Source organism: Muntiacus reevesi, chromosome 2 (genome assembly GCF_963930625.1).
Source record: "Muntiacus reevesi chromosome 2, mMunRee1.1, whole genome shotgun sequence".
Lineage (NCBI taxonomy): Eukaryota > Metazoa > Chordata > Mammalia > Artiodactyla > Cervidae > Muntiacus > Muntiacus reevesi.
In genome coordinates, this window is record NC_089250.1 from 195,612,055 (window position 1) to 195,627,018 (window position 14,964).

Here is a 14,964-nt window from a genome sequence, read left to right on the forward strand (position 1 = left end):
ACCCACTCCAGTGTTCTGGCCTGGAGAATTCCATGGGCTGTGTAGCCCATGGGGTCGCAAAGAGTTGGACACGACTGAGTGACTTTCACTTCAGTACATTTTGTCCCTCCCTTTTCTCCTTTCCTCCCCTCCTTTTTAAAGGGCACGTACTGTGTACTAGGAACTAGAAAAGATGTTTAGCCCTCAATAAACTCATTGTGTTTATAGGAAAGACATAAAATGCATATTTATAAAATAACAGGGCTGGTGCACTGGGATGACCCAGAGGGATGGGATGGGGAGGGAGGTGGGAGGAGGGTTCAGGATGGAGAATACAAGTAAATCCATGACTGATTCATGTCAATGTATGGCAAAAACCACTACAATATTGTAAAGTAATTAGCCTCCAACTAATAAAAATAAATGAAAAAAATAAATAAAATAAAATAAAATAATGGAGATAGGCAACAACTGAGTAGAAACTTGGCCTTTCACCAGACATCTGTTTGTAACCTAGGGCAAGAATTTAGAATTCAGTTGTCCTCAACCCTTCTCTCCCATGTTTAATTTATTGCAATTAGTACCAGAAGACTGATTCACTTGCTCACATAAGATTAAATGCATGTTTGGTTTAGGAAAACAGAGAGGTTATAGAGGACTAGTCCAAACTGATCCCAGTGTTGCTGTCCTTCAAAACAGGACGCCCTGAAGCAAGGCAGTGATTAAACACAGGGTGCTAGGCAGGAGGCGGAGACCCAAAGACATGATTCTTCACCACAAGAAGCTGACAATCTAGTCCAGGGGTTCCCAGCTCTGACTCAGCCTAGAATCACCTGGGCACTTTCGAAACCATTGTGATCCTGGGCTCCCCACTAATGAAGTCAGAATTTTTGTGAAAATTTGTGAAAAATTTTGTGAAAAATTCTAAAATGCTCTTCAGGAACCCTAATGTGCAGCCAGAGAAGAGAACCACTGATTTAGGTTTTTTCCCACAAATTATTTAAAATTTGTAAATCATAAAGGATTTCAACAAAGTATGAAAATTATAGTTCATTTTATTCCATTTTTTAGGGAAATGATTGTAATTCAACTTCACAAATAACCCACAATTTTGTATATTCTCTGCTGGGAGTAACCTGCGCTCAACCCACATTTCACAATAAAAACGTCAGTCTTCTGCTTACCTGATGGGCTAGACAGTCATGCTTTGTTAATTTTAAACATCACTGTTTTAAATTACTTTATGTTACCAGTAAACTCATTTTTTTTTCTCTCGAAGATATGTTATTTTCTTAATGATTCATACTTGTTGCTTTAGAACAAAATTTATAGACCAAATGAGAACCAGCTTCATTTGCTGTAATCTGAACACATCTGGTAAACTGTCAGCCTTATGGCCATGAAGCAGCACAGAGAACAACCAAAACTGGAGAGTTTTATTAATGAAAAAACCTGTCATAATTTATTAACAAATTCACAGAACAATAGCTGTACATTTCCTTTTCTGCCACTGTCACCTGTTAAATTACTATTATTCTTATACACAAGGAAAAGTGGACATACTTAAAGTCTTTCTGATAAATATATCGCCACTCTGCATCCAGCCTGGATAACGCTCTTCAGAACAGCATATGCTGGAGCCTGTTAAAAAAAAACAACAGTAAGCAAACCAAAGAAATCCATTCTATGTTCACCTTCCATTGTAAGGTACAAGTCTAGCATGGCAGGGTTGGGACTTCTCTGGATAAGTAATAAGATCTAAGAAATTATTTTAACAGGGGGGGAAAAATCCTTTTCAAAAGACTGGAATACCTTTGCTACAGCCAAAACATATGACCCAACCAGCTTCTCACCAGAAAGAGGGAATGTGCTGGGAATAGGATAAGCAAGCAAGAAATGATTCCCAGTTGGAGCAAGGCATTTACTTGCTTTCTGTCAAGCAGTTCTGTTAACGCCCAATTGTGAATGTGACTGGTGATGGAACTAATGTCCAATGCTGTAAAGAACAATATTTCATAGGAACCTGGAATGTTAGGTCCATGAATCAAGGTAAATTAGAAGTGGTTAAACAGGAGATAGCAAGAGTGAATATTGACATTTTAGGAATCAGTGAACTAAAATGGACTGGAATGGGTGAATTTAACTCAGATGACCATTATATCTACTACTGTGGGCAAGAATCCCTTAGAAGAAATGGAGTAGCCCTCATAGTCAATAAAATAGTCTGAAATGTAGTACTTGGGTGCAATCTCAAAAACAACAGAATGATCTCTCTTCATTTCCAAGGTAAACCATTCAGTATCACAGTAATCCAAGGCTATGCCCAATCACTAATGCTGAAAAAGCTGAAGTTTAATGGTTCTATGAAGACCTACAAGACCTTGTAGAACTAAACCAAAAAAGATGTCCTTTTCATCACAGGAGACTGGAATGCAAAAGCAGGAAGTCAAGAGATACCTAGGGTAACAGGCAAATTTGGCCTGGGAGTACAAAATGAAATAGGGCAAAGGCTAACAGAGTTTTTCCAAGAGAACGCACTGGTCATAGCAAACACTCTCTTCCAACACAAGAGAAGACTCTACACATGGACATCACCAGATGCTCAATACCAAAATCAGACTGATTATATTTTTTGCAGTTGAGGATGGAGAAGCTCTACACAGTCAGCAAAAACAAGACTAGGAGCTGACTGTGGCTCAGATTATGAACTCCTTATTGCAGATTTCAGACTTAAACTGAAGAAAGTACGGAAAACCACTAGACCATTCAGGTATGACCTAAATCAGTGCAAAGAAATAGAAGAAAACAATAGAATGGGAAAGTCTAGAGATCTCTTCAAGAAAATTAGAGATACTAAGGGAACATTTCATGCAAAGATGGACACAATAAAGGACAGAGATGATATGGACCTAACAGAAGCAGAAGAGGTTAAGAAGAGGTGGTAAGAATACACATAAGAACTGTACAAAAAAGATCTTCACAACCCAGATAATCACGATGGTGTGATCACCCACCTAGAGCCAGACATCCTGGAACGTGAAGTCAAGTGGGCCTTAGGAAGCATCACTAGGAACAAAGCTAGTGGAGATGATGGAATTCCAGTTGAGCTATTTCAAATCCTAAAAGATGATGCGACTAAAGTGCTCTACTCAATATGCCAGCAAATTTGAAAAACTCAGCAGTGGCCACAGAACTGGAAAAGCTCAGTTTTCATTCCAATCTCAAAGGAACACAATGCCAAAGAATGTTCAAACTACCACACAATTGCACTTATCTCACACACTAGCAAAGTAATGCTCAAAATTCACCAAACCAGGCTTCAACAGTACATGAACCAAGAACTTCCAGATGTTCAAGCTGGATTAAGAAATGGCAGAGGAACCAGAGATCAAATTGCCAACATCCTTTGGTTCATAGAAAAAGCAAGAGAGTTCCAGAAAAACATATATGCCTGCTTTACTGACTTACGCCAAAGCCTTTGGCTATGTGGATCACAACAAAATGTGGAAGATTTTTCAAGAGTTAGGAATACCAGACCACTTTACCTGCCTCCTAAGAAATCTGTATGCAGGTCAGGAAGAAACAGTTAGAACCAGACATGGAACACGGACTGGTTCCAATATGGGAAAGGAGTACGTCAAGGCTGTATATTGTCACCCTGATTATTTAACTTAAATGCAGAGTACATCATGTGAAATGCGGGACTGGATGAAGAACAAGCTGAAATCAAGATTGCTGGGAGAAACATCAAAAACCTCAGATACAAAGATGACACCACCCTATGGCAGAAAGTGAAGAAGAACTAAAGAGCCTCTTGATGAAAGTGAAAGAGGAAAGTGAAAAAGCTGGCTTAAAACTCAACATTCAGAAAACTAAGATCACAGCATCTGGTTCCATCACTTCATGGCAAATAGATGGGGAAACAATAACAGACTTTATTTTTGGGGGGCTCCAAAATCACTGCAGATGGCAAGTGCAGCCATGATATTAAAAGATGCTTGCTCCTTGGAAGAAAAGCTATGACCAACCTACAGAGCATATTAAAAAGCAGAGACATTACTTTGCCAACAAAGGTCCGTCTAGTCAAAGATGGACTGGTTTTTCCAGTAGTCATGTATGGATGTGAGAGTTGGACTATAAAGAAAGCTGAGCACCAAAGAATTGATGCTTTTCAACTGTGGTGTTGGAGAAGACTCTCGAGAGTCCCTTGGACTGTAAAGAGATCCAACCAGTCAATGCTAAAGAAATCAGTCCTAAACATTCACTGGAAGGACTGACGCTGAAGCTGAAACTCCCAATGCTTTGGCCAGGTGGTGTGAAGAACGGCTCCTTGGAAAAGACCCTGATGCTGGGAAAGATTGAAGGCAGGAGTCGAGAAAGGGAAGACAGAGGATGAGATGGCTGGATGGCATCACCGACTCAACAGACTTGAGTTGAGCAATCTCTGGGAGTTGGTGTTGCACAGGGAAGCCTGGTGTGCTGTAGTCCATGGGGATGCAAAGAATTGGACACAACTGAGTGACTGAACTGAACTGATGGATATGGGTCCTGTTTCTCTGACGGTCGTTTTATAACTTTCTGGAAACAGAAATGTTCCTGTCCCTCAACCTTTCAAATAAAGTACCACCACAAGCAAAGAGTAAAGATGGGTCCCCACCAGTTCTGCGTCATGTTCGAGGCCTATGTCATGGTGCTCAAGCTCTTCATCTCGAAATTTCCTGATCACCTGGTTAAATAAAAAGAAATTGAAACAAGTCAGCTTTCCAACTCCCCACTGTTCTGACTTACTTTGGTGGCCAAAGCCTCATATTACCAACTAAGACACAGGTAGGCAGACTTTTCCTGCAAAGGCCCAGAGGCAGCACTTCAGGTTTCTCGGGCTATAAGGTCCCTGTCACGATGACTCAACTCTGCCACCCTAGAGGGGACAACAGCCATGGACATGCAGACAAATGAGTGCAGCTGTGTTCCAGAAAAACTTATTTACAGAGACAGGTGGCTGGCCACTGACTTAAAAAAAAAAATTAAACAGTTCCCCTATTTTCTGTACAAAATTTCTGAGGATATTTATTTATTATTCTGAGGATACTCATTTACTTAACATGAAGGATCTGTGCTCATGGTCTCTGCTCAGGATCTAGCAATGATCCAGAGGCAGAGAGGATAGAGGTGTGGGCTCAGGGAACGCGGGTTTCAGTCCCAGCTCCGCCCGAGACGTGACATGGTCCACAGCTGCCTCAGTTTGCACGCCTTTCAAACGAGGTGCTGCCCTAGGTTTCCAAGGTAGTGCTAGTCCCCAACACCCCACTTTGGCCCTCTTATCAAACTGCATATCTGCCCTTCCCCCTGCCCCCAGCAGACCCTTCCAGAGCATGGTCAGATACCTGCAGAAGCTCCTCGTATTTTTCAGGCTCCTTCTCCATCAGCGTCCTGATCTGGTTGTTGTAGTGGTGTGCGATGGACTCTTCCACGGCCACCGTGCAGGCCATGGCGCCTTCCTTCCCAAGCAGGGCAGTTCCAGCGCCTGGAATGGTCAGATCCAGAAGGTAAAGGGTGGGGTTGACACCACTGGGGATGGAGACCAGGTCAGGGTTTGTCACCTGGCACCCTGGGGCTGGTAATTCCTTGTGGGGGAGTGTCCTGAACGTGGTAGGATGTTCAGCTGGATCCCTGACCTTTACCCACTAGGTGCCCGTGGCATCCCCAGTTGCTACAACCAAAACTGTCTTTAGATGTTGCCAAGTGTCCTCAGGAGCAACCTGCCATCCTTGAAAACCATGGTACCAGATGACAGTGTGGTGATTCAAACTGAATCACACAGTAAGAATGTTCTTCTCTCAGTGCTTTTTCTAACCTTCTGATTATGGCAGGAGCAAGTCTTCACTGGGGTTTCTTGGTTCTTCTGTATCACTGACTCTCCCTTTTTCTTTTGGTTGTACCTCAGGGCTTGTGGGATCTTCGTTCCCCAACTAGGCTGGAACCTGGGCCCTCAGCAATGAAAGCGCTGAGTCCTAACCACTAAACTGCCAGGGAATTCCCTGACTCTTTTAAGAGTGAGCAGATCCCAAGTTTAGAACCTTCATTAGGGAACTTCATCTGGCCACAGTCAAATTACTCTAGCCTTTTTCCTCTCTGTTGTAGTTATTTTCAATGTATCTTCTATTTATAAAAGTACTGATTTTAAGATTTTATCTTAATTTAAGCAAAAAAAAAAATCAATTTAACTTTAGAATATGAATTATAAGGTTGTAAGAGGACATAACAAGAACTGTAGAGGGGTTATTTACTGATTTAATCCTCCCAGATCCCTAGGCTCACACAGGCTCTCCCAGATAGACACGTACCCAGTGCAAACCCCACCACATTCCAAAAGGGCATCAGAATGGTCGGCCGCACCCTGAATGCAACCATCAACTCATTGAACTTTTTCAAGTGGTCTTTTTCTTGATCCCACATTTTCTGTAAGAAGCATAAAAACAAAGACATTTCAGAGAGACCACCTGCTACATAATAAGGAAGCCACATGCCCTGTTCATGTGGGTAAAGGAAGCACAATGGGGAGAATGATGAGAACTGCTACCTCCCCCAGCCCCCTGGAATCATCGAAGGAAAAGCCCTAAACATCAGATTACGGGGAAGAGAGACAGCAAACCAAGGGAAGTGTCTGTCATCTCCATTCCAGACAAGCAGACTTCAAACCGCAGAGCCGGCCGAAGTTGCTCAGATCCACAGCGCACCCCCAAAGACGTGAGATGTATAGCCCATTTCAAACTTAGGAAGGCAAAATATTACCTTTTATATGATGTCCTTTCAGACAGCCAGAAATATATCATTTACATCAAAGGAAAAAGGAAGAATGATCATAAGAGCTAACACTTAAAAGAGTATGTCCCATAGCCAGGTACTGTCAAATAGCTTACATACATACTTGACTTCATCTGCACAACTGCTTTGTGAAAGACAAACTATTATTATCCTCACTATACAGATGCAGGAAGTGAGGCACAGAGAGGTTAAGTAACTTGCCCAAGTACTCAGAGCAGGCAATTTAACTTGTCCTAAGTGTCTAACACATGCCAGGCATGGTAGTAGCTGCTCTACACCAGCTCATTTATTCTTCACCAAAATGACGTTGTGTCAGCTCATTTTGCACACACAGAGCACGTCATGTGACTTCCTCAAGCTCACACAGGTAGGAGGTGGGAGAGAGCTGGAATGTGAACTTCGGTCTGTGTGACTATGAAGCCCAGGCCTGTCCAATCTGCCTCTCAGCCTATAATATAAAATATCTCCACTGGGGTCTACCAGGGGTGGGACCACAGGGTCTTACAACTGGTGCTTTGAGTGAATGTAATGACTCTTAATCTTTTTTATTGCCCCCCCAATGAAATTTTAATACTACAGGTAGACAATATATTTGTTTATGTACTATAAATCTGTTTATGTCTGTCTGCACTTTATAAAAAAGAATAATATGCTTTTTACTCCTCCACCCCCCCCCCCCATAACCAATTTTCCCTCTCTTGGGGACAACAGTACCTCCCTTGACAATGCATGACCCAGTGTGATTCATTACTGAAAGATCAAGAGGTGCCCACCTGAATGACCGGCCCGACGCTCGTCCGACCCAGGATGGCCATCTGCCCTGCATAGATGCGGTTCGCTCCATATTCACCTGCATGATCCACCCGGATTATTCGATCCACAGCTTCCCTATCGATGTTGTCTAAGGTCATTTTCGAACTGCAAAATCTGACACTGATTCTTCTTCCGTAAGCTGCAATGCAAGTGTTTATTCTCCATTACTCTTGGGTAAAATTGAGACGTTTCCTTTCATAGAAGAAAGAGGCATCTTACAGCAGAGGTCACAAATAAGCTCCCCATAGGTTGGGGATGCCTACAAATGTACTCTATTTAACCTGTAGCGATTTGTGGCTTTGTTTTTTAAATTTCTTATTTTGTATTGGGGTACAGCCGATTATCAAAAAATGCGATAGTTTCAGGCGAACAGGGAAGGGACTCAGCCATACATATACACGTATCCATTCTCCCCCAAACGGCCCTCCCATCCAGGCTGCCACATAACATTGAGCAGAGTTCCATGTGCTATCCAGTAGGTCCTTGTTGGTTATCCATTTTAAATACAGCAGTGTGCAGTTTTGTTTTGTAAAGTAACTTAATTACCAGTATTTAAAGGAGAGAAGATTTAACTGAAGATCTGGAGCCTGACTTCACTTGAAGTGTATGACGATCTAGAAACACTGATGGCATCTTCTCACCAGGCAGCTAACACGGCCGCTGTCTATGGATGGGCATGGTTCCCCAGTTCACACACCTGCTTCTTTTCCAACTCTGGCTGCACACAATCCCTAGGGGACTCTCAGAATCATGGATGCTCCTCCCCAGTTGATCCCTGGGAGATGATGCTTTTAAAAAGTTCTGTGCACAAATGTTCTCTGCAGCCAAGGTTAAGAACTGTAGATTTAATTTCCCTTATAAAAGTATCTGTGCCAGTGAGCATCTGACTTTAAGAATTTGGCCTAGCGCTTACGTTTCATCTCATTCTGGTACTTGATTCAACTGAACTCTTCTTGCTTTCAAAACGTAAATTCTTCAGGATAGATTAGATTTTGTCTTTTAAAAATATCTCCAAATAGTTAACACCTTGACTATAATCTCTGAGGCTTGTATTAGAGCATTCCCAAAGTCCTCTCCCCTAAGAGAACAGTTTTATAACATGTTTAGATGTATAAGGTGTTAACTTATTTTGCAGATATGGAAGTAAAGACTTAGACCTTTTAGTTGGTAATGTGAACTCTGGCTGTATTGATATCATCTTGAGATATGCTTCAAGGCTCTTATGTATGACTACCACCTGTTTAGTAGATACCTTCCATTTAGGCTAAGGAACACCCACTAAATGTGTAGAAAAGTTTCACTCTGATACATCTATAGCCTTTTTTTTTTCCCCCATTAAAAAAGGCTTGAGTGCTTTGGACACAAAGTGATGGGGTAGGCCTGATAAAATCTGAGATAGTTCTGTGTTTGAACTTTTCAGGCTGAGAATTTTAAATGCCTCACTCTAGACAAAGGAACAGTGGATATGGGGGTCTGAAGCATGGTGTCCCAACTTTGATCCATTCTTCCACAGAACCTGCTTCATCTCACTGAGCATGCCTGACTTAACTGGCTGGATTCTACATTCTGCCAGGTGTAAGGTACCACTCAGATCTGTCATCAGACAGCAGGTCACTGTGGTCCATGGCCTTTTGTTTTGTTTTGGCCATGCTGCGTGCAGGATCTTAGTTCCCCTACTAGGCATTGAACCTGCGCCCCCTGCAGTGGAAGTGCAGTCTTAACTGCAGGACTGCCAGGGAAGTCCCTCCATGACCATGTTTCTATGTGGAGAACAACTGGAGACACTGGACAAAGTCAAGGTAACCTGTGCCAAGTTTTTCCTCCAAGTCCAAGGCCTAGCCTCCTTGTAGAAAGATCAGGTCCAAAAGTTAAAATTAAAAATGATGAGATGGGACTTTCCCTGTTGGTCCAGTGGTTAGGAATCCGTCTGCGAACGCAGGGGACATGGGTTCGATTTTTGGTTCCGAAAAATCCCATACACCCCAGGGCAACTAAGCCTGTGTATCACAACTACTGAGCCTGGGCTCTAGAGCCAAGTCACAACGACTGAAGCCCACCCGCCTACAGTTTATGTTCTATAACAAGAGAAGCCACTGCAATGAGAAGCCTTCAAACCGCAACGGAGAGCAGCCCCGCCTCGCTGCAGTTAGAGGAAGCCAGTGCAAAGCAAGAAACCCAGGGCAGCCATAAATAAATAAGTAACGAGATGACTCTATTTCTTAAAATAATCTTGTTTGCTTGTTCTTTCATTTTGTTACTCCCACGACAAAATGTGTTAATAAGAAAGAACTATTAAAATAACTCAATACTCCTTTCTTTTTTTTGGCCAAGCTGAGTGGCTTGTGGGATCTTAATTCCCAGACCAGGGACTGAACCATTGAACTGGGCCCTCAGCAGTGAAAGTGCCAAGTTCTAACCATTGGATCATCAGGAAATTCCTCAATATTAATTTTTAAGAAATCATTTACTGAGAAATAGCAAGGGGTTGAGTGCATAAGATGAGCCTGAGTTCAAACACACAGCTGATTTTTGACGGGTAGAGTTATAATTCTATTAAAAACATATTTGACTTTTCCCTAGCACTGCAACACTTTTCCAGATTCAGGCACCTTATAAACACTTTTTGAGGTATGTGTGGAGGGTGAGGTAACCTAATATTCGCCATCTCTATCTTGTCACAATCTCTGCGAGGTGGCTTTAAAAAGTATCAGATGGATGCTTTGTAGATTGCAAAAATATTGTTTAAACGGTCATACTATCCAGAGTAATCTACAGATTTAATGTAACCCCTATCAAATTACACATGACATTTTTCACAGAACTAGAACAAATAATCCTGAAATCTGTATGGAACCATGAAGCTCAGAATTGCCAAAGCAAGCTTGAGAAAAAAGAACAAAGCTGGAAGAATAACCCTCCCTGATTTCAGACAATACTCCAAAGCTACAGTAATCAAAACAGCAGCACTGGCACAAAAACAGACAAATGGATCAATAGAACAGAATAAAGCCCAGAAATAAACCCACACACCTAGCCAGTTAATCTTTGATAAAGGAGACAAGACTATACAATGAGGAAAAAACAGTCTCTTCAGCAAGTGGTGCTGGGAAAGCTGGACAACCACATGTAAATTAATGAAGTTACAACATGCTCTCATAGCATGCACAAAGATAACTCAAAATGTAAGTTATGACATAAATAAATAAGACATGACACCACAAAACTCCTAAAAGAGAAAATAGGCAAAACATTCTCTGACATAAACAGTACCAATGTTTCCTTAGGTCAGTCTCCCAAGGCAATAGAAAAAAAAGCAAAAATAAAATAGGACTTACCTAAACAAACTTACAAGCTTTTGCACAGCAAAGGAAAATGCCAAGACAACCTGCAGACAGAAAATACTTGCAAACAATGCAGCCAACAAAGGCTTAATTTACAAATTATACCAACAACTCATACAGCTCAAAAAAAAACCAACAACCAATCTACCAAAAAAAAAACAGGCAGAAGATCTAAACAGACATTTCTCCAAAGCTATACAAATGGCCGACAGACACATGAAAAGATGCTCAACATTTCTAATTAGAAAAATACAAATCAAAACTACAAGGAGGTACTAGCTCACAGCAGTCAGTCATAATGGCCATCATTAAAAAGTCTACAAATAAAAATAAATAAATAAATAATAAATTAAAAAAATAAAAAGTCTACAAATAACAAATGCTGGAGAGGGTGTTGGAGAGAAAATGGAGCCCTCATACACTGTTGGTGGGAATGTAAACTGGTGCAGCCACCATGGAGAACAGTATGCAGGTTCCTCAAAAAACTAAAAACAGAGTTGCCATATGATCCAGTAATACCACTCCTGGGCATATACCTGGACAAAACTATAACTGGAAAAGACATATGCACCCCAATGTTCATAGCAGACTACAACAGCCAAGAGATGGAAGCAACCTAAATATCCACTGACAGATGAATGGACAAAGAAGATGTGGTCTATCTACACACACACACACACACACACACACACACACAGAAATAATGCCATTTGCAACATGCATGGATCTAGAGATTATCATACTAAATGAAGGCAGAGAAACACAAATACCAGGTGATACCACTTATGTGTGGAATCTAAAATGAGAACTAAGAAGTTTACAAAAGAACTTATTTAAGAAACAGATTCACAGACATAGAAAACAAGTTTTTGGTTACTAAAAGGAAAATGAGGTGGGGGAGGGATAAATTAAGAGTTTGGAATGAACAGATACAAACTATATGTAAAATAGATAAGGCAGTCCAGTGGTTAAAACTGTGCTTTCAACTGCAGGTGGCATGGGTTTGAACTCTGCTCAGGGAGCTAGGATCCCACTTTCCTCACAGCCAAAAACCAAAACATAAGACAGAAACAATATTGCAACAAATTCAATAAAGATATAAAAAAGATCCACATCAAAAATGATTTTTAAAAGAATAGATAAACAAGGTCCTACTATATAGCACAGGAAACTATATTCAATATCTAGTAATAAGCCATAATGGAAAAGAAAAAAAGTATGAGATGGACCATAGACAGAGCACAGAACTAGAATCATAAAATACCTATCTTGTCTCTAACACAGACTTTTAACAATTCCGAATTGCCATTTATTACATACAAAATTGGGGGAACAATCTGGTTATTTCTTTTTTTGGAGAAACACAATAATAAAACCTTTCTTACTATCACGACAATAAAAAGATACAGAGGACGCAGAGTAACTATAAATGAAAAAGAATGAAGGAGCATTAAAATTCATCTCCAACAATCCTGAGTTTTGCCTGCACTGTCACACACCTTAAAACTGAGAAATAATAAAATTGAGGCCCATTGCTAAAAGCTCTCAAGTGCATCATTTTATATTCGTGATTTCCTAAAATGTGAAACATATACCAGTGATGGTACCTAGGATATTTCAAGTCGTATATGAAAAGATCTTAAGTGGCTATGATGTTTTTTAGTTAACAGTTATTCTCTTCCATACACGCATAAAGAAACCTGTATGCAAGTCAAGAAGCAACAGTTAGAACTGGACATGGAATAACAGACAGCTTCCAAATTGGGAAAGGAGTATGTCAAAGCTGTATATTGTCACCCTGCTCATTTAACTTAAATGCAGAGTACATCATGTGAAATGCCGGGCTGGATGAAGCACAAGCTGGAATCAAGATTGCCAGGAGAATTATCAATAAACTCATATATGCAGATGACACCACCCTTATGGCAGAAATCGAAGAACTAAAGAGCCTCTTGACGAAAGTGAAAGAGAAGAGTGAAAAAGCTGGCTTAAAACTCAACATTCAGAAAACTAAGATCATGGCATCCAGTCCCGTCACTTCATGGCAAACAGAAGAGAGATCTTATTTTCTTGGGCTCCAAAATCACTGCAGATGGTGACTGCAGCCCTGAAATAAAAAGACACTTGCTCCTTGGAAGGAAAGCTATGACCAACCTAGATAACATATTAAAAAGCAGAGCAGTTATTCTGCCAACAAAGGTCTGTCTAGTCCAAGCTATGGTTTTTCCAGTGGTCATGTGAGAGTTGGACTATAAAGAATGCAGAGCACGGAAGAATCAATGCTTTTGAACTGTGGTGTTGGAGAAGACCCTTGAGAGTCTCTTGGATTTCAAGGAGATCCAACCAGTCAATCCTAAAGGAAATCAGTCCTGAATATTCACCGGAAGGACAGATGCTGAAGCTGAAACTCCAATTCTTTGGCAATGTGATGTGAAGAACTGACTCACTGGAAAAGACCCTGACGCTAGGAAAGACTGAAGGCAGGAGGACAAGGGGAAGACAGAGGATGAGATGGTTGGATGGCATCACTGACTCAACGGACATGAGTCTGAGCAAGCTCCCAGAGTTGGTGATGGACAGGGGAAGCCTGGTGTGCAGCAGTCCATGGGGTTGCAAAGAGTCACACACAGGACTGAGCAACTTAACTGATTCTCTTCCAACTCTTTTGATTTTATCAAGGAAACTGTCTCAGTTTACAGCTGGCGTATCTTAAAATCTTCCTAACACTTGTTAATTTTCCTTTCTTACGAGAAAAAAGATGGTCTTGAGTTCAAACCTTGGTAGCCAAGAGTATCTAATACAATAACTTGTTTTCAGCGTACTTTTATGATTTTCTTTTTGGGACAAGAGATACTGGTTTTCCTTTTACCTAGGGATCTAGATTCCAATGTTCTAACTTAAAAAAGGAATACGGTTTAGGGATATTAAAAAAAAAAAAAAACTCTAGTAATATCAGTGGTATTGTTATAAAGCAAAAATCCTGACGGTGGTACACGAATGGTTTAACTTTGAGAAAATGACCTCACAATTTTCTGAGGCAGCTCGGATAAATGAGGAAAAGACGAGTCAGAATCTAAGCCCAATCCTCCCTACTCCAATTCGATGCTCCTTCCAACATTCCGGTGCTTCTCTAACTTGCAAATGCACACGAGTCATTCCAAGGGCTTGTTAAGATCCGGTAGGTTAGGAGAGCGATCTGAGAATCTGCGTTTCTAACAAGCTCCGGAGTGGGGCGGGCGTATGGGAGGAAGCCCACGCTGCCGGTCGTAGGGCCACCTACAAGGCCATAAGCGAAAGCTACAAGGACCACCCACTCCCTCACCAGTACACTAAACTTTCAAGACTGCCAACTCTCCTCAGTCCGGAACCCCTACCACACCTGCCGTGACGTCACAGAACAGGCGTGAAATTACGTCATTGCCCGCAATGCGCGGACGCCCAATGGGCTCGCCAGAACGTCACAGCGGAAAACCCACCCCCTTTCGGTCCGGCGGGGCCCGCGGCCGATTACACGCCTCGCGCCGCTTTTCCAGCCGCGCAGTCGCCCTCCGTCGCAGCCCTGTGACGTGTGAACGTCTACCCGCCCCGTGACCTCTCCGACCTAAGCCTAAGGAGAAAATTCCCGGGCTCCTCAGTCCCACGCGCGATCGCGTTCAGGCCTCCCCTTTACCTGAGAGGGGCTGCAGGGCGCCTGTGCGCAGGCGCCACAGGCAGCTAGCCGCCGCCGCCCGCACACAACTCATTGCCGCGGAAGCAGCACTACTACTCTTTGAACGGAGCGGGCCAACCGTGTCCTTGGCGCAGACTTGATGACGCACGGCTGACGTAAGGCAGATGCGGCTGCCTCGCGCACTGGTGGAAACGCCCCTAGTCCCAAGCTTCCACCCGATTGGTTGGAAGTGTCAAATGAAAAGACTCTAGTGGATGCAGTCGCTATCAATCACTACGTAAAGAGTTGCCATGGAGATGAGAATGCTAACTGGCTCTTTCAAAAATCCAAACAGGT

General features: G+C 42.1%; 1 protein-coding gene across 1 annotated transcript; it reads right to left on the minus strand.

Annotated features, from left to right (window-relative positions):
- Positions 1-1,398: 1,398 nt before the first annotated feature.
- On the minus strand, positions 1,399-14,764 carry COQ7 (coenzyme Q7, hydroxylase). Its single transcript, XM_065920306.1, has 6 exons — positions 14,629-14,764; positions 7,578-7,756; positions 6,324-6,438; positions 5,364-5,503; positions 4,637-4,705; positions 1,399-1,620 (listed from the first exon to the last, which is right to left on the minus strand). The coding sequence occupies exons 1-6, from the start codon at positions 14,699-14,701 to the stop codon at positions 1,543-1,545; spliced, it is 654 nt and encodes a 217-aa protein (XP_065776378.1). The 5' UTR covers positions 14,702-14,764; the 3' UTR covers positions 1,399-1,542.
- Positions 14,765-14,964: the final 200 nt, after the last annotated feature.